This window comes from Anabas testudineus, chromosome 12 (assembly GCF_900324465.2).
Source record: "Anabas testudineus chromosome 12, fAnaTes1.2, whole genome shotgun sequence".
Lineage (NCBI taxonomy): Eukaryota > Metazoa > Chordata > Actinopteri > Anabantiformes > Anabantidae > Anabas > Anabas testudineus.
The window spans coordinates 6,226,728-6,253,107 of NC_046621.1; the positions used below are offsets into that span (position 1 = coordinate 6,226,728).

General features: G+C 38.7%; 2 protein-coding genes across 3 annotated transcripts in view; one reads left to right on the plus strand and one right to left on the minus strand.

The window, feature by feature from the left end:
- Positions 1 to 46: 46 nt before the first annotated feature.
- On the plus strand, positions 47 to 18,377 carry mtrex (Mtr4 exosome RNA helicase). The gene is made up of 27 exons (XM_026353865.1): positions 47 to 180; positions 871 to 1,011; positions 1,389 to 1,455; positions 1,542 to 1,604; positions 1,795 to 1,907; positions 2,102 to 2,276; positions 2,395 to 2,485; positions 2,665 to 2,789; positions 2,886 to 2,984; positions 3,153 to 3,270; positions 3,363 to 3,494; positions 6,209 to 6,288; positions 6,753 to 6,863; positions 7,974 to 8,075; positions 9,481 to 9,606; positions 10,244 to 10,394; positions 11,044 to 11,216; positions 11,307 to 11,375; positions 11,451 to 11,576; positions 11,940 to 12,050; positions 12,141 to 12,329; positions 13,526 to 13,689; positions 14,745 to 14,850; positions 16,203 to 16,259; positions 16,357 to 16,519; positions 17,358 to 17,462; positions 17,792 to 18,377. The coding sequence occupies exons 1-27, from the start codon at positions 80 to 82 to the stop codon at positions 17,842 to 17,844; spliced, it is 3,111 nt and encodes a 1,036-aa protein (XP_026209650.1). The 5' UTR covers positions 47 to 79; the 3' UTR covers positions 17,845 to 18,377.
- Positions 18,145 to 26,380, minus strand: part of plpp1a (phospholipid phosphatase 1a) — a 14,107-nt gene continuing 5,871 nt past the window's right edge. For both annotated transcript variants that reach the window (XM_026353867.1, XM_026353866.1), the window contains exons 3-6: positions 24,813 to 25,093; positions 22,637 to 22,694; positions 20,718 to 20,894; positions 18,145 to 19,292 (exon numbers count right to left, since the gene is read on the minus strand). In XM_026353867.1, coding sequence (XP_026209652.1) covers positions 19,173 to 19,292; positions 20,718 to 20,894; positions 22,637 to 22,694; positions 24,813 to 25,093 — 636 coding nt within the window. In that variant the 3' untranslated portion in view covers positions 18,145 to 19,172. The remainder of the gene's footprint in view (positions 19,293 to 20,717; positions 20,895 to 22,636; positions 22,695 to 24,812; positions 25,094 to 26,380) is intronic.

Below are 26,380 nucleotides of genomic sequence, written 5' to 3' on the forward strand. Positions count from 1 at the left end.
GAGTTAAACATCATGACCTGAATGTGGCATCTCGGTCGGACCCTCGTGTTGGATTGTGGGAAGTGTGGCCCTAACAATCATGGCAGACGCGTTTGGAGACGGTTTGTTCAGCGTGTTTGACGATGAACAACAAACCACCACAAGCAAAAAGATACCTCCCTCTGTGGCTCCAGAAACGGGGTAAGCCTTTGTGTTTTTACGTGGTCATGTTTGGCGTTTTAAACCAATAAGTACCGGGATTTACCGGACTGCGAGCATCATGTGCGTTGGTACCAGACAGTGAAACAGTCCGAGCATTAGCTGACTGGTGAGCTAAGTTAGCTAGCGTTAGTTAACTTGTGAATTAACTCGTTAGTGAAACAGCAGATAACGTGTACGATGTAGCTTATAGCTGTTAACTTAAAGACATTATGTGATTCAGTGTCACTGAGTTATAATTGACATTTAAGTTAACGTTAACACAGTTTCTTTGTAATGGACATATGCCTATTGATGGCTATATCACTATTTACAGTAGAGTTGCAGCAGTTAATTGAGTGATCAATTGAAACAAACTTACTTGGCTAAATCTTGGCTACTACCTGCTAAGGTATGAATCTGATGTTGTAAATCTTTAGTAAAGTATGATTAATATATGATTGTCAAGTGTGTTTTATGTAAAATGTTTTGGAATCTGAAATCTGAAAATAACTTTAACAGTCAGTTAAACACATGTATATCTGAAGTAGAAGAAAATGGGAAAACGTCAACAAAATATGTCAACATTTTACTTAAGTTCAGTTTCCTGTGAGATTGGGATGTTCAAGGTTACAGACTGTTTAGATAACTGTTGGTACAAATTACATCTGCCTGTGGTTTTCTCTTTTCCAGCAAAGCTTCTGGTAAAAATGGCAGCGACAAGGATGCTGGTCCATCTGCTCGCGTTAAGAGGGAAGCAGACAGTGATGGTGGAGAGGAGGTGGTGTTCGGGAAGAAACCTCGATATGAAGCAGTCTCCGCTAATGACCTGAAGTAGGATGAAGTACATTTGAATACTGTACACTGCCTGTAACTGTCTGTTAAGCTCATGCACTCAGTGACACTAGTTTATTAGGTATACCGCTTACTTATTCATCAGGCTTTTACTGCTGTAGACTGTTATAAAGTACCAACCACAGTGTTGGAGGGTAGCAGAAATACATGCATGTGCATTTAGTTTTGGTGGACAGTGCAGAGGAGCTTGTACATAAGTTGTCGCTCCACAACAGCCCCACAATAAATCCTCCCCTTGTGAAGGTTATGGTGTTCAAGGCATGATGTACCTAATAAACTGGCAACTGAGTGCAAATCTTTACTTTCTGCCCTTTAAAGTAAGAGAAAGTAAGTAACAGATTGTTTCTTTGCTTCAGTCTCACCGAATTTATGCCACAAGTGAAAGTGGAGCAAGTCGAGACAGTGGAAGGATGCTCGCACGAGGTAAAAACAAAAAATGCACCTCAAATAAAGTCTATTTTTCTATTTCAGTTCAAAACTTTATTAAAGTCTGGGTCTTTCCCTGACAGGTTGCGCTGCCTGTCAGTGATGAATATAAACCACTGAAACCTCGAGTGGGTAAAGCAGCCAAGGTATGATGAGTTCTTCACTTGGGATTTATTCAGTTTGTTTCCTCAGTACAGTGAATATGGCTTTAATAAACATGCATGTTTGCTAAGCGTTTGGCTTGAAGACTAAAAATAAGTTTACTTTTAACAATTTTATAAAAGGAAGATTGAGTTTTGGGATAATCATTTTGTTTTCATTATGCTCGTTTTGCAGGAGTACCCTTTTATTCTTGACCCTTTCCAGCGTGAGGCTATCTTATGTATTGACAACAATGAGTCTGTGCTTGTGTCTGCACACACTTCTGCTGGCAAGACTGTCTGTGCTGAGTGAGTATCCTCAACAAACCCATCACTGTGTAAATTTGTAGCTTTCACTACAGTTTTCAGTGCATTTTCCTTTATTTGGAATAAAGGTGATTGTAATCGTCTTGGGTAACACAGTGGTAACTTTGAGTTTAATTTTATTAGTTTGTTAATGTCATATATGCGATTTCATCTACATTCATATCCTCCTCTTGCAGATATGCCATTGCTCTGGCTCTCAGAGAGAAACAGAGAGTGATCTTCACCAGCCCCATCAAGGCTCTGTCCAACCAGAAATACAGAGAAATGTACGAAGAGTTTCAAGACGTGGGTCTGATGACTGGAGACGTCACCATCAACCCCACTGCATCCTGCCTGGTCATGACAACAGAGGTTAGAGACATTAACATCCGAAAGAGTCATCAATAGAGCTATTAGATCGCATAATTGTCGTAATGATTAGTATTAGATTGGTCTAATGATGATGCAAATTTCCTTTTTTTTCTCACAGATTCTGAGGAGCATGCTGTACCGAGGCTCTGAGATCATGAGGGAAGTGGCGTGGGTCATCTTTGATGAGATCCACTACATGAGAGATGCAGGTGTGTACACAATATAAACGACACAGACATGATTTCGATTGATTGATTATTTATTTATTTATTTATTCATCATTCATTTGTTTTTTGATTAATATATGCCCACCCCCTCACTTTAAAAACAAGAAAAGTCACTACTATGTTTTTGTATTGCTAACCAATCGACTTTTTGTGTTTTACAGAACGAGGTGTGGTATGGGAGGAGACTATCATTCTTCTTCCCGACAATGTGCATTACGTCTTCCTGTCGGCCACCATCCCAAATGCCAGACAGTTTGCAGAATGGATTTGTCACCTACATAAGCAGGTGGGATATTGTTAGCAGATATTATATTTCTATGTGTTTGTTAATTTATATGGGAGTATTAGTTCACTGTCCTTGATTTATTTATTTCTCTTTTAGCCCTGCCATGTGGTGTACACAGACTACCGCCCCACTCCACTGCAACACTACATCTTTCCAGCAGGGGGAGATGGACTCCACCTGGTGGTTGATGAGAACGTAAGAACACCAACAAACTGCACATAACTAGACAGTTTGGCAGAGTAATGAAAGAATACAGATAATTAACTGCTGTTTTCATCCTATGGAGGTGGAATTGGATGAGAAATGTCAATTGTGACCTGACTGCACTTGACTGGTCTGTTCTAATGAGTCTGTTTCCTTCAGGGAGACTTCAGAGAGGACAATTTCAACACAGCTATGCAGGTGCTAAGAGACACGGGGGATTCTGGGAGTAGCAGCGGTGGCAAGTGGGATCCGAGAGGACGGAAAGGAGGCACTAAAGGTGTGTGTCTAAGTTAAAACCTTTAAACATCTTCGCTTTAGTAATTCATATCAGAGGTCATGTCTGTGTGCTCACATATGTGATCTCCTCAGGTCCATCCAGTGTGTTCAAGATAGTGAAGATGATCATGGAGAGGAACTTCCAGCCTGTCATAATTTTCAGCTTCAGCAAGAAAGAGTGTGAGGCCTACGCTCTGCAGGTGGCCAAACTGGACTTTAACAGAGGTATAATTAGTTTCTCTACAACCCTACACTTGACCTGTCACTCTGGGCAGATTTACAACATGAGTAGTAATTCAGCAACTTCAACTGGACTGATTGTTTGTACTTTGTAATACTCAGTTTGAATAGCTATATATAGCAAAGTAGTCTTGGTGGTTTTGTAAGATGTGTGCATAGTAAAAGGTTTACGTCAGACCTTTGAACTTGTATATTATTAGCAGGTGATGTGTTATTGCGTGAGATCGCATCCATTTTCCTTTTTTTTCCCTCTCCAGAGTGAACTCAAACTGTGTGTGTTTCAGATTAAGATGACTTATAGCTTAATTATTTAAATTTTTTCAGGAGCTGAAACAACATAATTGTTGATTAGTGGGTAAAAAGAAAATCAACATAAATTTTTCAAAGAAGAAAATATTTGACATTTTTGAATCAAGATGCCAGACATCTTAATTCAGTTCAATTCAAGATACAATTATACATGAATAGTCAATTTGTGACAGCAAGTCTGTAAACAAAGCACTCAGACAGCTCACCTTCACACTTTAAAACAGTCCAGTACAAAACCTGCTTCTCTAACTTGAGAATTTTTTCCTTTTTTACATCTATGATATTAAACTAAGTAAGCTAACTAAGTAAACAGAGACCGACTACCATTGAATGTTGCAAACGAGATGCATCTGCCAGTTATAAGCATATTAAACAATGAGCATATTTTGGTTCAATGGTGAGCAGATTGTCTTTGCACAGTCAAATGCCAAAACAGAAACATTTTTGTGACAAATTGCTGAGATACTTGGGGAGGTATTGACACTAGCCAAGTGAAACCTCTCACCAAAATGTTAAATTGTTGGCGGGCTGAGCTGAATGAATCATCCCCACTGAGCAAGTGCCATGAATATGGCTTATTGTGCTGGCACAGCTGGTGGATAAGTAAAGTTGCTTCATGAGGACAAATCTCTGCATGATGGGAGATAATCCAGCAGTGGACTGAGTTTGGCTCCCATCCTCCTGCTTCAGGCTTCTCTCACTGAAATACAACATATTTATAAAGTCGTAGTTGGGAAACATTCTCTTCCCTCATCCTGGTTTGTTTTTCCTGTATTGTGACATTTTTAAAAATGAGGAGGTTTGTTTTAATGCTGAACTCTTCCAAAACTCAAGGCCTTTCTTCTGTTAATGCAGCCAAAATCTTCATCCACATAGCAAAAAAAGAAAAACAAATGTAAAAACCCTGCCAAAGATAATTTCTCATTTCCCACAGTTTCATGTGTTCTGAGAATTTTATTGAACAAACTGACATTCTTATAAAATGAGGCAGATGTTGTAGAGTAAAAGCAGCCGTAAAGGTCAAGAAAAACATGATATAATGTGACTGACAGGAAAAGTTTCACAAATTTAGTTGAAATAGCTACTTGAAATGAACAATGGGACAAATCTAACCTTTAGTATAAGTTTCTTATTGTCTCAGTCTAAAAGTCAAGTGGCCAATTGCTGATGTGGAGGTCATTATCATGAGGAGATGGACTACTCTCTTTCTACTATTTCTGCTTGGTGCTGCCATCCCTCCATTCAAATTGATTTGGAGTACTAAGGACAGAGTCCTCTCTCTCTCTGTCCCGGCTGTGACAAATTGTTTCTAGGCAGCATTTGTGTTGTGGCAGAGCTGCGTTGGAGTCAGGGGACCGACTGGTGCTGAACCACAGACAGAGTGAAGAACTTATAGAAGTACTGGTTTTGGTTCCTTCAAAGACTCGCAGGCCCACATTGTGTTGTTGTGATGCAGTCCGAGTAGTTTTTGGCTGTGCAGCTGTGTAATTTTATGGTATTTGATCCTTAATGACACACCTTATTGTTTAACAGCTCTTTTCCTTTGAACAGAATGAATAAATTGGCCAAATACACTCAAAATCGGAGCTTGTAGGAGGATGTTTTCTTTTGGGATATGCTAGGATTTGTTGTGGCTTCATACTAATTTGAGATTCATGGCCCTCTCATGGTATGGCTTTAAAATAGCAAAAGTATGTGTGGTATGCTGTCACTCATTGGGGTGTAATTAAGTTCTCAGCCTTAAGGGTCAACAAGTAGAGCTCTTAAACTCGACTCAACTATGAGTTGAGATCCTGGCTATTGCTTGTTTTTATTTCAGTGCAGATGTTAGCATGGACTTACTTTGCTTTTCATTGGCATTAATGTCTTTGTCTGTGGCATTGCTTTATTAATAAACCCAAGTCTCTTTGTCAGATAGGTCATTTGGCCTTAACCATGAATACTGAGCCTGCCAAGTCTAGGTTTGTGACAAGCACGGGCACATGAGAAGGAACGTTTCCCAGAATGGTTTCATGAATAAAGAAAGTCCTGTGACTAAGTTTCCACATAAAAAGAAATGCCCAGAAGCACAATGTGATCACCACAATAAGTCGTTAGTTGGATGTGGGGGATGAGCTGGTGGATTATTAACACAAGTAAGAAATTAGATTTAGATTAGATTAGATTTCAATAGTTGTGTTGAAATGTCTTCAGAAGAAAATAAATTTGAGTTGACACAGATTCTAAACAAACTAATTACATTTGAAATATTTAGAAATTCCCTAAAGTGTGTGCGAGTTGGAGAAACTAACATTTACATGTTCAGGATGTAAGGAATGCCCATTGTGCTGTTATTTAGAACATGTTCAGAGCTGCTGAGAGAAGGTGTTAACACGATTTGTTTGTTCCAGATGATGAGAAACGTCTGGTGGAGGAAGTGTTCAACAACGCAGTGGACTGTCTTTCAGACGAAGACAAGAAACTCCCCCAGGTGAGGAGGACTGGACACTCTCACTCTGCTCTCACAACTCGCGTGATGGTCTCATAAACATCCACGTTGTTCTCACTCCAGAGGTTTAACCCAGAGCTGCCAAAAAAAAAGTTTCACCATTTCCTTCAGAGTCATTTTCTCCCAGGAGCAGACAATAAAGCAGCCTTAATGTAGCTGCACACATAATGTCAACACAGGCTTTAAATGCTGTGCTCCTGTTACGCTGCTCTGTTGTGTTGAGTCACATTAGGAAAACCTGTCGAGGTAATAGTTGGGTAAACCACTACAGTACGTGCAACAGCAAACCCAGCCAAGCATCACCTTTTTCCACTATGAGAATTGAATTTCTTTACCACTCTCTGTTTTTTTAGATGCTGTAATTTTATGAACTGGAGAATTTGCACCAGTCTGCAAACCTTTAATAAACAACTGCTAATAAAACAAATTTGCTTGTTGTTCCTCAGGTGGAGCATGTGCTGCCATTGTTGAAGAGGGGCATAGGCATCCACCACGGAGGCCTGCTGCCCATCCTGAAAGAGACCATAGAGATCCTTTTCTCTGAAGGCCTTCTCAAGGTACCGTGCTAGTTTAGCACAACTAAAAACACATGATGCAGACTCAAACAAAGTGAAGGCACATCCAGGACAGCATGATTATAAAGGATTATTATCTGCAGCAAGTGTGTGAGAAATGGGGAGACTTCAGAGATAACTAGATAACATTAACGTCTGAATAAGACTGGGATCCTGTTGAGCATAACAATGTTCAGCTTGTTCGGCTGTGGCACCAAAAAACCTGACCACCTGCCTTTATCCAAATGCTTTCACATCACAATTGTTACCATGCCAACTCTGCTTGAGTTCAACTGAGAGAATATCTCAGGAAAAACAACCACAGTAGCTCATTTCTATTACTCATAAACAAGATTTCACAACACTTATAAGTCCTCATGATAGCAGCTTTTTAGTCATCTCACTGTCATGTACTGATGTGCTGAGGTTACTGAATTATTATTATTATTATTATTATTATTAACAGAAATATGAACTTCCTGTCTTTGATTTGCCCCTTCAGCATCTTTAAGGATGAGGTCACATTGCTTTGCAGCAATAGTTAAGCCAGGTTCAACCATTTCTGCTGAGTTACCTTATTTATTTGGAGACTTTTGCAGACACTCCTGCTGCCCCAACATGTGAATTCATGCATGGCTAAAGTCAGTCGGACTGCCACCTGACATGCCAAGAAATATGTTGCTGTGCCTCAGTTACTTTAAACATTAGAAACTTTAAACACTCACATGTAGATGATCAGGTGTATGTATAAATATATACATGGCTTCTGAGTCCTGAGACTTAACCAAGTCACATAAGTACACTACAAAAGTAGTAAAGGTTTTATTAAAACTAAACAGACTCCCGATCATCTGTATGCGAGTACCTGGCGTTTGCATGTCTAAAGATTTTAACCCTTTTTCTTTAAGCACCCCTATTTGCTTATTGAGTGTATCTCAAGATTTATCCAATGAATAAATCACCATTGTTTAAAATAGCTTTTTAATGAAGAACAAAACTCATTCAACAGATTTTCAACATGCATTTTTGTTTACAATAGAGCTCCACGCATCATGTAATTTCATTGTCACAATATCGAGATAAGATTTTAAATGCTTCCTGTTTTCATTTCAGGCCCTGTTTGCCACAGAAACATTCGCCATGGGCATTAATATGCCAGCTCGCACTGTACTCTTCACAAGCGCACGCAAGTTTGATGGCAAGAATCATCGCTTTGTAAGAGCGCGCATGCACACACACACACACACACACACACACACACACACACACACACACACACACACACACACACACACACATGCACTCACAGTTTTTATCATGTGATTCAGGAAAGACAAATTATCAGGAGAAAAAATTATTTTGATTGTTGTCACATTGGCTCCTACAAACTACAGCTGTGCTCCTCTCCAAAACGGAGACTTTCATAGTTTGTACTGTCAATGTTTTTTCTTTCTATACACTTTTCACATCTCTCATAGCTGCAACCTTAATTCTTGCACCTACACCTAACATATACCAGTCAGTTATTTGTATTTGAGAAGTTTAAAGTGCTGCTTTTTCCTACACAGTTTTAAATAGAGCAGATTATTATCCCATTAACATCCAGTTAGTGAACTAAATGTGGTGAATCTCCCACTTCTATACTGTTAGTGCAACAAATGATTTCTGGTAGTAAAGCTCCTCCTCTACCATCTCTTAAAAACAACAGCTCCAGCATGCAGCGTGGAGCTGTGTTGCTCTGAGGTCTTTATAAGGACTTCACTGGTGCTGCAGCCTGCATCGCCACATAAACAGCCACGTATTGTTTATAAGAGCTGGGGGCTGTGTGTAGAGCTGCCATCACTTAGAAGCACCCTTCATCTTTATTTTATACACATAAGCGTCCAGCTCTCTCTCTCTCATGCACACATACACACATTTTTGTATTGCAGTCAGTGTGAGGACACTCATTGACATAATTCACTTTTTAACCCCACAATTGCTCTTTAAACACCCTTCTCATTGTGAGGACTGGCTAAAATGTCCTCACTTTGAAAAAATTTCATCAGTCTAATGGTTAAAAATTCGTGCTGGTCCTCACAATGATAGCCATACAAACACACACACAGAGGTTCTGAAGAGACTAAAGGAAATTACATCTGGTGCCTCTGACGGTGCCAAAGCTCCACGCAGGCACTCGCACACTTCATTTGACACAACTCTTATTCCTGAAGCACAGTGTGTTTCAAATCAAGAGCTGATCTCAGGGCATGCCTGTAATACTGATCAGATCACTTCAACACAAAAATAATCATGTCTTCCTTATGTTGCATTTTTTTATTGCTGAAAGACTAGTAGATATGCAGTTTAATCAGAGCCACGTGAAACAGTCCTCAGAGCATTGTGGAGAACGGATTGAATCTCTTCCCCATGAGGCAGTTTCATCACTTACATTTCTCTGTTAGTAGTAGTTCTTGGCTAAGAATAATTATAGAACATTTAGTCAGTACTCTGTACATTTAGATATTTGAAATCACCTTTTTTTTTAGTAGTAAATTTTTTGTATAAATCACAGGTATAGAAAAATCATTCACTAACATGTCTTTCTTCTTGATGTCTGGTGGGGTTGCATGTGGAGTAGATTACTTCAGGTGAGTACATCCAGATGTCAGGACGTGCTGGGAGGAGAGGAATGGACGACAGGGGAATAGTTATTTTCATGGTGGATGAAAAGATGAGTCCAGCTGTGGGCAAACAGCTACTCAAGGTACTGTACTGTTCTACAGTGCAAGATCATATAATTTTTCATTTATCATATCTTTGCAAACCTCTTAACTGCTGTCTGCATGTTCTTGTGCTACATGAATGGTCCCCCTGTTCCATCATTAAACTCTGCTGATAATTTGTTAGAACGATTAAATGGAAATTGTCATAAGTGACTTGTAAGTTTTGTGGATCATCAGGACATTTGGTGCTCTGTCAAAACCTGACACATACAGTCACAGAGAAGCCACAGAGTCTCAGTCTCAGGTCTTTGATTTGACACATTTATAGTTGTGCTGCTATAAATATGTAGATGTAGATTTTGAAAGGAGGTTGTGCTAATGTAGAACTGTTACTTGGAGCTGTCACAGTGCTCAACTCCCCAGAGTGTCTTGTGGAATGATGTCGAACACATATCTGTAGTTCTAGAGTTTCAGAGGTTGCAATTGCTAAATCTTCCTTGGAGTTTATGCAGACCTCAGCCTGTGTTTAAACAGACCTCATACCTTCTTGGCACCTTTAGCAAAATTGCAACAGAATTGTGAAAACACCTAATTAACCACAGCTGTGTATCATTATGATTAAAGTGTTTTCATGTTTGTTCTTAACCAGTCTGTTCTTTTTATTATTGTGCTGTGCAGGGATCAGCAGACCCCTTGAACAGTGCGTTCCATCTGACCTACAACATGGTTCTCAACCTGCTGCGTGTGGAGGAGATTAACCCAGAGTATATGCTGGAGAAATCTTTCTACCAGTTCCAGCACTACAGAGCTTTGCCCGGTGTAGTGGAAAGTGAGTTTACATCTGCACACTCCAGGCTGTAGGGGTTGTAAAGTCTAAATAAACTCTACTCTTGCAGTCATATCTGCATTTTAGGTGTCTGGATTGTGCTGTGGCAGTAAGCTCCTAAAGATAATCAATCTAATCTTGTTAGAAAGCTTTAGTGAATGCAAGTTTACAATGATTGCATTACTATAATGTCATTGTCTGGGATGATTTTATTAGAGCTTCAGCTAATGCCGATTATTTTTTTACTTAATTGATTCATATTTTTAAGTAAAGTAAAATGTCAAGGTAAACAACAGTGAAACATCTGTTACAATTTAACACAGCCCAAGGAGACATCTTGAGTCTAAAAGATATTTAATTTACTGTAATGTGCACCAGATAAAGCTACACTATTCCCATTTTGTTTAGAAAGGGGCGCCTTGTTCAAAAATTTGTAGAAGTAATTATCTGCATTTGAAAAAAGTTGGAACAAGCTTTAATTTTGCATACTTTTCTCTCAATTGCCTGATGCACCAATTACTGCAGCTCAACATTTCTTTGTAAAGTTTAATGGGCACAAAGTGTTTAAGAAATTCTTTTACATAAAGGTGCTGTTCTGTTATGGCCTAATTCTAGGTCGCATTGTAATCCTGTTGCTGTTCTTTCTGTTCAGAAATTAAAAAGTTGGAGGAGCAGTATCACACCATTGAGATACCTAATGAAGAGAGCGTTGTTACTTACTATAAAATCAGACAGCAGCTGGCCAAACTAGGCAAAGAGATACTGGAGTTCATCCTTAAACCCAAGTACTGCTTGCCGTTCTTGCAACCTGGGCGACTTGTTAAGGTACAGCTTCACACGCTTCATGACTGATGATGTGATAGTAATTATGGATTTTTATACGTCTCTTAACGACTCTTTATTGCAATGTATCAGGTTAAAAATGAAGATGCTGACTTTGGCTGGGGAGTTGTTGTAAACTTTAGTAAGAAGTCAAACGTAAAGGTAAGTGAGTGATACTGTCACACATGTGCATGTATTAAAACTTGGCTGTGACTAATGTGTATTTCCCCCATTCAGGCGAGCACAGATTCAGAGATGCTTTATGTTGTGGAGGTTTTGCTTCACTGTAGTAAAGACAGTGTAAAAGATTCTGCGACTGAGGCTGCTAAACCTGCTGCTCCAGGGGAGACTGGAGAGATGCAGGTCGGTGAAACAAACACGAAAAGACACATCACACACAAACACAAATACAGCCTTTTCCTGTTTCATGGACATTTTCAATAATAAATAATCAAGTGGAAATTTCAGTGAAAGAATTAAAAGAAGTATGCCAAAAAAGCTTTTACTCTTGGCCGAGGTGACGTTGGTGCATTGATTAAAAAAAAATATGCAACAAAGATGTAACAAATGATTATATTATGACGTACATGAAGCTTGTTGCTCAGTTTTCATCACTTCATCTTTGTGCAGTGATGAGAAGTAGACATTAAACAAAACAGTTTTCATTACAGTTTCTAGATCAGTTTTGTTCACTTGAGGTTTAACAGGTTCCTTTTTTTTGTCCAGGTCGTGCCAGTGATGCTGCATCTGCTGACTGCCATTAGCTCAGTTCGTCTTTACATCCCCAAAGACCTGAGACCCTTTGACAACAGACAGCTCATGCTCAAGTCTATACAGGTACAAGATCAGACTAAATGAACCTGGCAAACCTCAAATGAAACCACTGTCTAAATTGTTGCTCTATGCTTCCAAACATTTTGTCCTCAGGAGGTGCAGAAACGTTTCCCAGATGGTGTTCCTCTTCTCGATCCCATAGATGACATGGGCATCAAAGACCCTGCTCTAAAGAAAGTAATTCAGAAGGTGGAGGCCTTTGAGCACCGCATGTACTCTCACTCCCTCCACAGTGACCCCAACTTGGAATCTGTTTATTCTCTCTGTGAGAAGAAAGCTCTGGTAAGAAATAGTTTTAGTCACATGAAACCAGTTAAATGTCAACAACATTCACCCACAGGTTACAGGTTTTATTATTACTTAAATATTAATAACTTATCTTTCCTTTTTATCAATGTTGGCTACGTTTTTTTTTTTTTAGATAACATTCAGTGACCTTTCATTGTGTTTTCCTGCCAGACAGCTTGACTTTGGTCATATACACTTATACAGACAAACACAGGAAGAAAGCAAAGACGTCACTCCTACAGGGCCTCAGTTATAGCTCAGAACAGAAAACCTCACAATATCACATAGAGCAAGGGATTAAGAAGCTCAAAGGGTCACATTTTTGTTTTGTTTAGTGGGTGTAAGTCTGTGCACAGAGGTCTTTCAGCACAGCTCTGTAGAGAAGCAAATAATTCAGTCCTGTATGGTAGAGTCACATTTAGAATGAGCAAAGGGAGCAATGCACAATCTAACAAGAACTGCCAAACAGTGTCCAAAAACTTTAATCAGTTCATCTAACCCTAACCTACAGGAAACGGTATAAATTCATAGTACAAAGTCTATAGTCAATTTTATTAGGTAAATCAAGCTAAGGCTAAGATGATCTAATACAGCAGTCCTGCAGTAAATCACCCTTAATGAAGACCATCATTTTTAGATTAAGTTTAGTTTTAGAGATGTATATTTATATGTAATAAACTGCCAAATGAGTTTTTAGTGTCAGTCTTATAATAACATATCAGAAACCCTTTAACACAGCAAACCTGACCACGTCAGTTGCATCTCTCTGTGCTCATGTGTGCAAGGCCGTTTGGTTCACCTGTGTAAACTTTGCTCCCTCTTTCACGTGCAAACAGTGGCTCTGAGAAATGTGTAGAAATTAGTGTTGCCTTGAGCAATGAAGCATGCTGGTAAAACCTCTGATTGTGATTGCTTCTTTGGCTCCGAGTTTCCCAGCAAGGGGGAAATGTTGTATGTATAAAGGACATTGTTATGGACAGATGAGCAGGCAGATGAACATTTGTTGGCAGACTCAAATATTCCACTGCATCAACAGGGAGTGTTTGAAATGAGCTCAAACACAAAGCAGCTAGTAGTTTTCAGAGTGCTTTTAGTAATCAAGTCTTTTCTGGAAACCCTGAAGGTGCTTTTCTAATTTGCATATGGTGGTGGTTTCATGGTTTAACAGCATGTCTGGTTTTCTGTTGTAGATTGCAGCAGATGTTCGAACAGCCAAGCGGGAGTTGAAGAAAGCTCGGACCGTCTTACATATGGACAAACTGAAGTGCAGGAAGAGAGTTCTGCGACGCCTCGGCTTTGCCAGCCCCTCTGATGTGATTGAAATGAAAGGTCGAGTGGCCTGTGAAATTAGCAGGTACGAAAGCACAGACACCGAGCACAGAGCAGACAAGTTATTGGAACAGATACACAAATAGTCATAAAATCAATTTCATAAACTTCTTCAATATTAAGAGTTGTATAACCTGTGTAAAAGTGGAAGTAATTCATGTCTAGTGAATTATTCTGTGGCTTCGAGGAATGTTTAAATGCTGTGTGAAGTAGCTAATTAAAACCAGCAGGAATTACTTTCTAGTTTATTATTTAATTCACCAAACTCCACCATTCCTTTGACTCTTAACAGAACAAATGTGTCATTTAAAAAAAATCAGAGATGGGACACTGGCCATCAACCCTTGTATAATCACATTAGTGGATATTTTCTGCATTGTTATGTGTTCTAGTTGATTTATTATGTGGGACAGCTGGTCTCCATCCTGGTGCCTGTGTCCACATAGACTGTTTAACATCGACAATACATAATGAGAACACAACTTTACACCACAGGTTTCACATATCCATTCGATGAACTGATTAGATTTTAGTTTGCCTTGCACCATTGCTTGTCATGACGCTTGTCATCCTTTTTCATGCTGTACTGCATGTCAGTGTGCTTCTTTGTCTTTTCTAATTAGCCACTATAAATCTGAGTCATATATGTTGTATCCACATCTTTGCTCAATAAGGCTAATTGTGATCATGACTATGATGAATGTGATAAGGCCTTAGGGTCAGTAAGCTCCTCAAAATATGATTGGAACAGGGGGAATTCATAATTAAGAAGATATGGGAATGTAAAACGGCAAATAATGGAGCTGTTGTAACTGGGTTAGATTTAGTGGATACGTTTAAGATTTGTAAATTACTGCCTTTTTATTCTCATCATTTTAAATTGTTAACATGTTTAGTGTAGTTCTGCAGAATCTGCTTAAATAGATGCCGGATGGTGTTTAGTTACTTCCTAAATGTTAATCTCACCAGGGCTGAAATATGAGATGTGAGATGTCGCCTACGTTTTGTTTCTGCATAGCTGTTAAAGTGTAAAGTAATTAAATATTTTCTAATATTTCACTTGTGTGTTGATCTTTACAGTGGTGATGAGCTCCTGCTGACGGAGATGATGTTCAACGGCCTCTTCAATGACCTGACAGTTGAACAAGCCACCGCCCTGCTGTCCTGCTTCGTGTTCCAGGAGAACGTACGAACACACACATACAACTAATTCCTCTAATTCTTCATACAAACAGATGTTAAGCCTTTTCTGAACACTGAGATAAACAGCTGATTCCCGCACTTTGAAGCTCAAGTCACATTCATGACCTCTTCCCATGCACTGCAACCAAAACAGAAACCTGAGGTCTGTGTGTGTTTGTCTTTCCTAATGAAGCTTGGTCTCAAGCAACGAGGCAATCGAGCGTCAGATGATTTATTTTAAAAACTTCTCTTTGGTTCCACAACAGCTCAGTCTTCTGTACTGAACAAATTTTAGTTTAATCTCCGTCCTCCCCTATCATTGTCACTCTTTTGTCTTATTTGCTCCGTCAGAGAGGGAGCAACGACATACAGCTGTCTCGTTTTAAAGACTGAACTATTGTTTGTACATGTGCAGCTGTTCCTGTCATTAAACGGCACCTGCTGCCAGTACACTAAATTATCCAGTCTGTGTGCTGTTCTGACAGCAAAGTGCTCCAGTAAGAGTTTAAAGTGACCTTTAATGATTTAGCAGCGTTAACCAGGCTAAATACAATTCATGAGAATTACTATTTTAGATAATTGTGTTTTATTTAAGCAGCATGCTTATGTTATATTAAATGAAATAGTTATAAAATTGATAATTTTAGTAAAATTTCCAAACATAGTAGTTAACTATGACTAGTTAAAGATGCTTAAATGTGATATTTGTCAGCATTGTGTCATTATTTTATAGGCAAAATAATTTCTAAGCATTAGAAAGTTCATCTTCCATATAGTAAGATGTCCAAATATCATCATCAGCAGTGACACCTCAATTTCAGTCTGCCTCACATCTTAGTGTTGATCAGTGCTCAGATCATCTGGCATTGAAAACAATATGATATGACAATAGGATATCTGCAGCTACAGGGCAGTATTTGGCCTTGCAAATGCCAAAGCTGCCTTAAAGAAGGGTTGACTTAACAGCATAACGCTGCAGGGTCAGTCTAAAAATGATTAATATTTCATATTGTCACTAACGACCTATGAATTTGACAGTGCAGCTTGGTGGTGTCTTGTTTCTAGTCTTTTCTTTGAGCTAAGTGTCTGCTGGCTGTCTGCTGTCCACCCACCTCTTCATGAGAAGCAAAGTGAATTAGGACACACGTTCCCCTGTTTGTCAAAAGCTTGTGCTCACACTGGGATGTTGAAACAGCCACTAACACTGAGGTTAATGTTGATGTAGACAAGCTGACCACTGGGGTGACTTGTGGTCATTTCTACAGATTAACAATTGTATTGAAGTTTATTATAGACGACCAACAGAATATTTTAACTTTGATATTACAGCATTAATCATGTCATCATACCTTTTAGGCCAGTGAGATGCCAAAACTCACAGAACAGCTGGCTGCACCTCTGAGACAAATGCAGGTGGGTTAAGAAATAAAAATACCAAGGTTTTTTAGTTTTGGGTAGAAATATAAAAAAAAAAAAAAAAAAACGTGAACACTGTTGTTTCTCTGTGCAGGAGTGTGCAAAGCGCATAGCCAAAGTGTCTGCAGACGCCAAGCTGGAGGTGGACGAGGAGACGTATCTAGGCCAATTTAAGCCCCACCTGATGGATGTGGTCTACGCCTGGGCCAACGGCGCCACGTTTGCTCAAATCTGCAAGATGACCGACGTCTTTGAAGGTGTTATTTATAATTAATACATTGTACTAGTTTGTTTTTGTTAGATGTATTAACAGTTTTCAGAAGTAATTATAGCGAAGAAAGCGCACTGGTAGTCAGATTGCTATTATGCACGCCATGAAACATCGTTGGTTTGAGTCCAGATGGGACCTTTTGGTGTAAAAACACACATGTAATGGTGTTAACAGCAACTAAACACAAGAGAAGAGGAAATGCTCAGAGGAACTCAAACCAGAACTTGACCACCTTTTAGGCCAAATTCATAGTCGCTCGCAGATGAATCTGCACTTTTGTTTTGGTTTTATCTTAGTGAACAAAATGAAAACGGTACAGAATCTAATTTCTGTCTTCCGTCACAGCGTGGCCTTTACGAAACCATTTCACCTTTGATTTATCCACTATCACGTGCACAGCCACTTGGAGGCCTGGGAGGCTTATTATTGATTTATTATTTGATTTAAACTGGTCTAAGTCCACCTCTTTCCCCATAGTTTCGATCTCTTACTCCCAACAATGACTTCAGATGTAAAATATTGGATGTCAACACAATAAAGTAGTGCTCAGTTGGGAAACTTTAGGGAGTTTTCAGCATGCTTGTGTGTGTTGGTGAATGAGCGAAAAAAAGAAATGGGATATTTCCAGAACTATTATTTCAATGTATTTATTTATGTACCACATACCTATATTATAAACTGAAAAGGCTAAAAGAGTTTCATTTTATAGGCTTTCAATTTTAGAAGTGTGAACAAACTCTAGATTATAGAAACAAAATTTGATTTATAGTTCAGTGTGTTAAACATCTCCACTCACTTTGTGTATTTGTATCCGTTTTGTGTAGGAAGCATCATCCGCTGCATGCGTCGTCTGGAGGAGGTACTGAGACAAATGTGCTCGGCTGCTAAAGCCATTGGCAACACTGAACTGGAGAACAAGTTTGCAGAAGGTAAGAAACATCAGTGTTCCTAATCGATTAGTCATTGAAAATAAATGTGCTTAAAAAACATGATTGACCTTATACTACTTTAATGCAGTCCAATAAACCTGTCCACTTATGTTACCTACAATGTTAAGTTATTTATTTAATTTAAAGATCACATGTAGCATTATGAGCTTCAATGTGTATGTACTTCATAAAGTGCCCACTACGTGTACAACCATTCTACATGTTGTGAACCATTTAAAAAGTACTTTAATACTGTAATTGTGTGAATTCTTTTTTACTGACAAGGTGACACACTCCTGAAACTAATCTTTGTATTTGTGTCTCTGCAGGCATAACAAAGATCAAGAGAGACATTGTTTTTGCTGCTAGTCTCTACCTATAACACCTCTCCAGCACAACAGGCTGCAGCCACTACAGGATAAAGTCTGTTTATCTTAACTTATGATGTCCCCAACAGCATAGATCATTTGGATAAGGTATTTTGCAATTTGTTCCCAAAATGCTGAATTAGCTCTCAGATCTCCTCTGATCAGTTTTTTTTCCCCTTCAAGACAACGTACGTGAACTTTAATGTGTTCTTTTGACTCATGTTACAACAGGATCCAGCTGAATTTAGAGTGAGGTGATTTTGTCTGAGGATGTAAACACTTTCCATTTAGGGTGAATATATTTGTGGCCAGAGTACATTGAACATTCATGCTTTATTGAGTAAAATGCATTATGACATAAATTCGATATATCTGGCTGAGTAGGTAAACAAGGCATACTTCTGTGACAGCTCATGACGACATTTATTTTCTTTATGTTAAGTAAAATGGCTTTATGTTTCCTTATTTTAGACATTTGTACATATTTGTAACTTTTCAATAAAAGTCTGTATGATGATTATTTTAACATACAGATTATACAAAAACACTGTTGTCTTCACTTGATGTTTATATTAGTTCTTTGATACACAGGGAGCTGTAATAGCAGCAGCAGTCCAGCAAAGGCAACACAGGACTTAAACTGGCCGTCGACTCTTCAACTCTCTAACAACATGATTCAAGTCGAGTGTCCTCCTCGACCGTCTGAGTTAGATGGCTGGAGAATGAGAGGGCTGTGGCCTGGAGTCAGCAGTTCCAGATGTGAAGGGCTTTTGCTGGTCTAGGATCAGATTTAGCTTCCAGTTGACTCTAGCTTTGAAAAACATTCTTCTTATAATTAAGCCCTTTAATTAACAATGGACAAAAGGCAGCAATGCTGTGACTCGAACATACGTTTGCTGGAGTCGACTTAAAACTGGTCCTAAATCAGATCTTTGAGCAGACTGACTCCAGGTCACAAAAAGCAGAAAGCAGGGTTACATTCACAGGTTTCCAACCCTCCTCTCTCCTAGCAGTGGTCAGACCCTTTAGTGGGTGCATGCAGGTCAGTTTTCTCACCAGCTCAGTAGGTCGATACGTTCCTTACAGAATCTTCAGCCCCTAACCCAACAAGGGTTAGACAGGCCGTTTCTGTTCCTTCCAGAAGGGGAATCGGTGGGCAAGACATCAGGTTGCCTAGAATTTTGAAGTCCTAAAATCTGAACAGGCTTGAGTTGTAGTTTACAAATGTGCTGTGGGACACACAGAAGTATTGGATAAAAAATTGCATGAGCTGAAAGGCTGGAGAGCTGGGATCCTGGGTGTTCATACAGAAAGAGCCGATGAAACATCCTCTTAAATTGTCTTAGTTGGGGCTCTCAAAGTGGTTTCCATTTGTTGGGGTCTCCTGCAGGGTTGTGTGGGGGATGTCCGACTTTTTATGGGAATCCGCATGTGGCTTAAAGAAGTCAGACACAAAGAAGACCTGCAGGGTACAGAGAAACCTTTAAAACGGCATCAATGGAAAAGGAGGCTAATTGTTTTCATCAGTCCTCGTTAAACAACTTGCAGTCTAGCTAAGATTTTGGAAAACATTTTCTGCTTTCTTGACAAGACTGAAACGGAAAGTTGGGAACACAAACATCTACGTTAACAATGAAGCTACACCCAAGATGTTTGTTGTCTTATTAAACATTAGAAAGCAAACCCCAAACTAAGTAAATTAAAATGCTGCCTCGACCAGCTGGATTGAGTAATCTGGGTCATTAGTCATTTCTCATTATGCATTACAGATGCTTCAGGTATAAACATTTTGTGCACTGAATGCAGGATTGATGCCGTGTACACTACTGTGAAGGTACTACAGTGCCTTCATCAAAATCAGTGTTTGCATTAATATTCACCCCCTAATCCAACAGAGTTCAGATATTTGGTGCTAGTAGTCCCACAGTTAGGGAAGGAGGATGAGGATCATCCAAGTGCAGTATAAAGAAACTTGTGTCTGGAAAGTCCAGTCACTAGTGTTTCAGTAGTGGTGTAGCTACCATTACACCACAAAGACCAAAGAACACTCCCAGCGAACAGGTCACTGAAAAGCATAAGTTGTGATGGATACGGAAAAACCTCCAAGGCACTGAACATCCCCCTGATCAGACAATCTTATTCAGTCGGCAAGACAACTACGGCTCGGGAGAAGATTTGTTTTTCCAGCAAGACAATGACCCAAAGCCTACAGCAAAAGCTAAACAGAAATTGCTTACTGACAACAAGGTGAATGTTCTTGAGTGGCTGAGTCAAAGCCCAGACCTCAGTCCAATAGAGAATTTGTGGATGGACTTGAAAAGGGCTGTTCACACCCAATCCCCATGGAACCTGACAGAGCTTGAGCAGTTTTACAAAGAACAATGGCATAAAATTCCAGTGTCTATCCACCTAGACTCCAAGCTGTGACTGCAGCCAAAGGTGCATCTACTACTACTAATACTGACCTGAAGGGGGTGAATATTAATGCAAACACTGATTTCACCTTATATATTTATTTAACTGACATTACTTTGTAGAAACCCGTTTTAACTTTAATGAGGATTTTCTTTTGTCAAAGTCGCCAACTTTAATTGACCATGATTGATTTATAATGACAATAAAAAGATGAAACATCCAAGGGTTTTTTTAAGCACTGTATATAGTGGATACATTTCTACAAAAGCTATGTTAAATTGTGGTGCAACAGGGAGTGGTTTCTTTGGACAGAGCCAGACTAGCTGCTTCCAGTCTTAACACTTCACTAACAGGGTCCTCACTTGTTGTAGCTTCATATTTGATGGACACACGTGGAAGAGTTAATCTTCCTTTCATTATGAAGGTAAATTAAAATTGATAAAGAAAATCTAAATAAGATCAAAGCACTTACCACCAATATAGCCATAATGGCCCCCTGCAGGAGTCCAGTCAGCACATCACTCCAGTGATGTTTATAATCGGACACCCTCGACAGTCCCGTAAACACAGAGGCGGCAATCAGGAAAAACTGGATCGTGGGTCTCAGCAGTCTCGCCCATTCGGTCTGGAGTCGAGCCTGCAGGTAGAGCTGAGAAAGAAATGGCATTTATTAAAACACACACCGGCTATTAGCGTCATCATCACTAAGTGTCATGGAACATTACTGTAGGTTTGGCAGTTCAGTGGATGATTGCAATAGTTGGCAGCATTCCTGCAGGAGTGGCAGGAAAATGATCTGCAGACGACTCTGTGAATGTCCAGTTCCACTTCATTACTAGAGACAAATCTATGATACTGGAAAACGTTCTAAAAATGTTTGGGGTTCTCTTCTTTTATAGTCCACATTACCAGCTCTACAATTTACTCTCCTCTGTCTTAAAGATGAGAAATCTACAGAAAATCTCACATCTTCAATCTAAGTGTATATTATGATCTGATAACTCATTATCACACCACCTCGGCCAGGAATTATAGTGTGAGAATCTTTGGACAGCTGAACGTCATGTTCCACTGTACCATAAACCAGATGACTAAATGTGTTTGGATTTTTAAACAGGGCACGTTTGTTCTTTGTTAGAATCAAGGACAAACATGTTTAGCTGCATAATCCAGATGTCAGTTTTTGTTAAACTACAATGACACAAACGCTGCCATTTAATTGGCCGTGAGAGAAAAGAACCGCAGGACTTGAAGGTAAATGTTTAAATGTCCGTTGCCATTTCTCATACTTTAACTTGCACTTGATGCTGAGAGAGAGCTTTATGTTGGTGCCAGGACTTTGTCCCTGTGTCTATTTATATCTGCTGGTGTTGAATGAATCAGCAGCCTACTGCGTAAAGTTTATCAGGGCTGGGCAGTAAAATAAATCTCACACAAACAAAGAACAGAGAAGGAGCTCATCAAAGATACTGCAATTTTCTGAGCAGTGCTACTGATAACATTTACAAGGTCACCGAGATGGATGAAGGTAACAGCAATTAGATTTTTCAAATTTGACATTTTAAACTTTAAAGTATTTCACTTTACTAAACAGAGATGAAGATAAACAAAATCAAAACAAAATCAACTTGGCAAAAGAAGAACAGTTGGCCAAGCTTTGTCCAAAAGATAAAAACAGAATTAAATTAAAAGAAAAAACTGGCTGCATTAGGAATATAAGTTAAAATGAAAATTAGTATGTGCCTCAGATTAATAACAAAGGAATATTTTTTTTAAATACATTTTATTAAAAACAATTCCATCTATCCATCCACCCATCTCCTGATCTTTACCCTTACCTTCCTTTATTTAAATTATTATTGTATATTTCCTTAAAAACCCATAAAGTAGAAAGAAATCCATTCATTTATTTCCCCTTTTAAATGCCCTAATCCTTTTATCCCATCAACAGGTAAATTAATGATTTTTTTAAGGTAAAGCTTCTGAGTAAACAGCTTTGAAGATGTTTGGATTTCTCTTTTTTTATTATTATTATTTCCAGGAGAAAATTATAGATTTAAAATTTATATAACAATATAAATATATATATATATAAAAATGTCCAAATAAATATAAAGGCTATAGAGAGTTTAGCTTAGCACAAAGACTGGAAATAAAGTTAACAACTAGCCTGACTCAACTCAAACGAAATCCACCTACCAACACATCTACAACTCACCAACACCACACAGTAGATTTTATTAGTTCAATCTGTACAAAAATATAAAAGTGTAAAAATTACTGTTTGCCTGTTTCTTCACTTAGCTGACGTCAAGATAAGACCCCAAACAGACATTTCAGTTTGTGTTCCTATTAAAAGTGATATATTTGCACGCAGGTTTAGGTACTTACCGCCAAGAACAGCATGCAGTACATGGAGAAAGAGGAGTGGCCAGAGTAAAAGGACAGCCTGCAACAAAAAAACAAAAGCCAGGTTTAACACTTTGCACAATACGTGCATCAACAAACACCACATAGAAACACTGGGATGTCATTCGTATGGACCGATTACACAGAGACAAACCCAAACTAACTGGTTCCATTATATTATATCATATTAGGGGTGTATCGTGGAGTCGGTGTTCACTGCAATTAAGTGCATTTGTTAGATTTTAGACAAGTGATACTTGAGTAATCATACTCTGCCTGTTACTTATAATAGTGCAGTGATTTTACACTGTTGTCAGGACATCTACGGCAACAGTACACACATTACACAGTAATATTACTGTATTGTACACAGTGTAATAGTACTGTTTAAGATCATTTTGGCAGTAGAAACAAGGAAATGTATTTACAATATGGAAAGAGTATAAACTGAAATAAGTGTATGTTTACATTTTGTGACTGAACTTTAATCATTTGAGCACCAACAGCGTCTGTTAGTGGACACCCGGGTGGATTAAGTCGTCTTTCGTAACAATATCTAACTGGTCAATGCAATAATAATGAACTCCATACATTCCCTGTGGTGTCAGATTAAAACTGCAATGACTGATTTTTAAAATAAAAATGTTTTATAAACCTTACAAAAGAACAGTTCATCTTTTGAGTACTTGGAGCATCTTTCTCTTATCTGAAAACAACAGCAGCTCTAACTAAAGGCCTCCTCTCCCCTGTGGAAGTTAGGCTAAGCTAAGCTAAGGAGGAGTCATATTGCTGTAAGATGACCTGCACAGACTACCACACCTGCTCTTTCCAGCTCTATTAGTGGCTGACAGACCAGCTCATACACAAAGATGAGCTGGAAATTTGATGTCTCCTGACATTAAATGTAAAAGCCTCACATATGTCAATGCTTCTAATCAAGCAATCCTTGTTCCACTGTTACAGCATACATACGTGCATTTAAAAATGAACCGCCTGTATGGTAATAATGTTGAGGATACAGGAAATGTTAACAATTGTGTGCCACACCTTGGTACAGCAGACAATCCAGAGCACAGAAAGCTGGGTGGGCACATTTCCACTTTTTACTCAAGAGGAAGTAGGAAAATATATGTATACACTAATGTTCAAGTAGAATCCCCAAACCTTTGAGTTAAGTTCAGCAACAAGACTAGAAAGGTTTCTTGGATCAATCTCTCAGCACTGACACATCGGCACAGCTGATCACCATCCAGGCCTGTGCTTCTACAATTACAGCTGCTCTCGGTGGATGCTTCTACACACAAAGATGAGTGGATATCCGCTCCTCCTTATGCTTCCTTCTGCTCTGAACTGATAATGGACCTTAATCAAAACAAGCTTTACATTCCTGTGATATTGCTCAATCCTATCTCTGGTCTCGTGCTTTGAATGGTTAAACTACAAACACTGCTCGATTATCATCTGTGTGCATATAACAAATTATTTGCTGGTTCATCAGTTCCTTAGAAGTTCTTATGAGTCAAGCAGCTTAATTGTCATTCAACAATATGTACAGATCCACAGTACAACTTAAATGAACATGTAAAAATAAAAATAAAATTGCAACAAATCTTGCAGCAATCTCGATATCTACTGTTACACAATTATTACAGCTCTCTTTTGAAGCAAGAAAACTAGATTTTTTTTTTGCTAGGACTACTGAACTACAGTATCCAATAAGTTAGCTCATAATTACAACAAAACTCATGTCGGTTAACAATGTTGAAAAGCAAAGAAGCCGATTTGGCTTTCCAGAATAATAAAATCCCAAATGTACGTTTTCTATGCTTGTTTCTTTTTTACGGGGGGCTAAAACAAACTGCAAATTTGCCCACTAACCAAGTAAACATGATTTTGATAACTGCCATGTGTCCAACTCATCCTCCTCCAATATGTTTCTACCACAGAATTATTTGTTGGGCACTCGGATTGTTTCTTTCCTCCATTTTAGTTTTTTTAATTTGTTGACTGCAGACTGCATGTACTACATTGTACAATAATATTAATATTGGTTCATTTTTCATTTCAGGTTAATTTTCTGTCAATTATTTGTTGCAGACCTTTTAATCCACTCTTTTCTGTCTGCTGTAAACGATGTGTTTTGAGTTAAAATACCTACCTGCCCTCGTTGACCTTGGTTAGGTCTCCAGTGCAATTGAAGTTTTCAATATACGCCCCTGATGTACAGTTGATGAGTTTCCAGTCAGGCCGGCAAATATCCAGGAAGTGTGGCCTGAGTCGGCCAATAGAATATTTGGCTATGTCGGTCAGAGACTGGCTCATTGCAGCACCAAAGAGGAAGGTGCCCACAGCTTTGTAAACATAGGCAACATAGCTGCCAAAAGAGGACTTGGATTGGATGCGTTTTAGGTAGACTAAAAGGCACTCGCCAAAGATCATCTGTAGGACGAGGAAGGAAAAGATACAGAGTTAAGGTTTGTACAGAGATTATGTCAAATGACAATGAACATTTAACTGAAAAAAATAACATCTATGTACAACATCAGAGCTAGAATAGTTGACTTGAGAAATGTGTATTCACTTTCTTGCCAAATATGAAGCCAACACCAGCAGTTTAGTTAGTTTAGCTTAAAGACTGAAAACTGGGAGGGGTTTTAGGGTCTGGCTTTGTCAGGTAACAAAACAAGTGTAGTAGCATACTTCCTTAACCTAACCGTCTCCTGGCAGTAGCTTCATATTCTAATAAAGAAAAGGAATAGAGAAGGTATTAAATCTTCCCCATAAAAGTCAAGGCAAGAAAGGACATTTCCCAAAATGCTAAACTATTCCTTTAAACACACGCTTGATAACATTATTGATTAATGCTCATCCAACAGACCTGGCATCTGTTCTATCATACTGACATAGTAATGTTGAAACTATCATGGCCACAGGATGATGTCCACTTATTTGTGTCATTTTAAGATTTAAAAGTTTAAATCATGTCTGTTATCTTAGTAAAACGTGTATTTGAGCTTGTACATGTGTACATGGTGACAGTGACGCGTCACAGGAATGACTCCTGAATTCCATTTGTTGCAGTTCAGGTAAATGTGCATGTTTTGGGGGACGCTGCTATAACAGGTCCAGAGAGCTTACAGTCATTTAACAAATATTTCAAAGCTGCAGACAGGTGCTTGCTATGGCTCTGCTTTATTTTTAATCAGATTAAATGCATTTTCTCATTCTGTTTGATATGTACATTAGTTTACATTTTAATTTCTGTTTCATTTGTGTCATTTTAAGTTTTTGTTTCAGTTCTGTTTTTATCGTACAGCACTTTGTTCCTTGTTTGATAAGGGATCTATAAATAAAGGTATTATCTAAAGAGCTAACAACTACGTTTTTTAAAGATGTTTTATTTTGAATTATTGTTAAATTTTGTATATTTAAACTGGATGTTCTCTCCATCTCTCTCTCTCTCTCTGTGCTAACATGTTTTAAATTCCACAACAGGGTTACTACACTAGTGAAGAGGTTCACATATGACAGTATCTTGCAAACTGCTGCAGCAGATTTACTGAAGCCTGGTCAGTTTCAAAGTAGAACCTCGGGTTATATTTCCATTGCATCCTCAAATATTAGAGATTTGAAAAATATGTGATATTACACAGGTTAGTTAATTTACTTATAGTAAAGGGTAGTTGTGCAAACAATTAGAAATCACTCACATACATTACAGAAACA

Coding starts and splice junctions, on each gene's coding strand:
- mtrex (XM_026353865.1), top strand. CDS start 80: ATGGCAGACGCGTTTGGAGACGGTTTGTTCAGCGTGTTTGACGATGAA. Junction 1,456..1,541: donor TGGAAGGATGCTCGCACGAG/GTAAAAACAAAA, acceptor TTTCCCTGACAG/GTTGCGCTGCCTGTCAGTGA. Junction 17,463..17,791: donor GGAGAACAAGTTTGCAGAAG/GTAAGAAACATC, acceptor GTGTCTCTGCAG/GCATAACAAAGATCAAGAGA.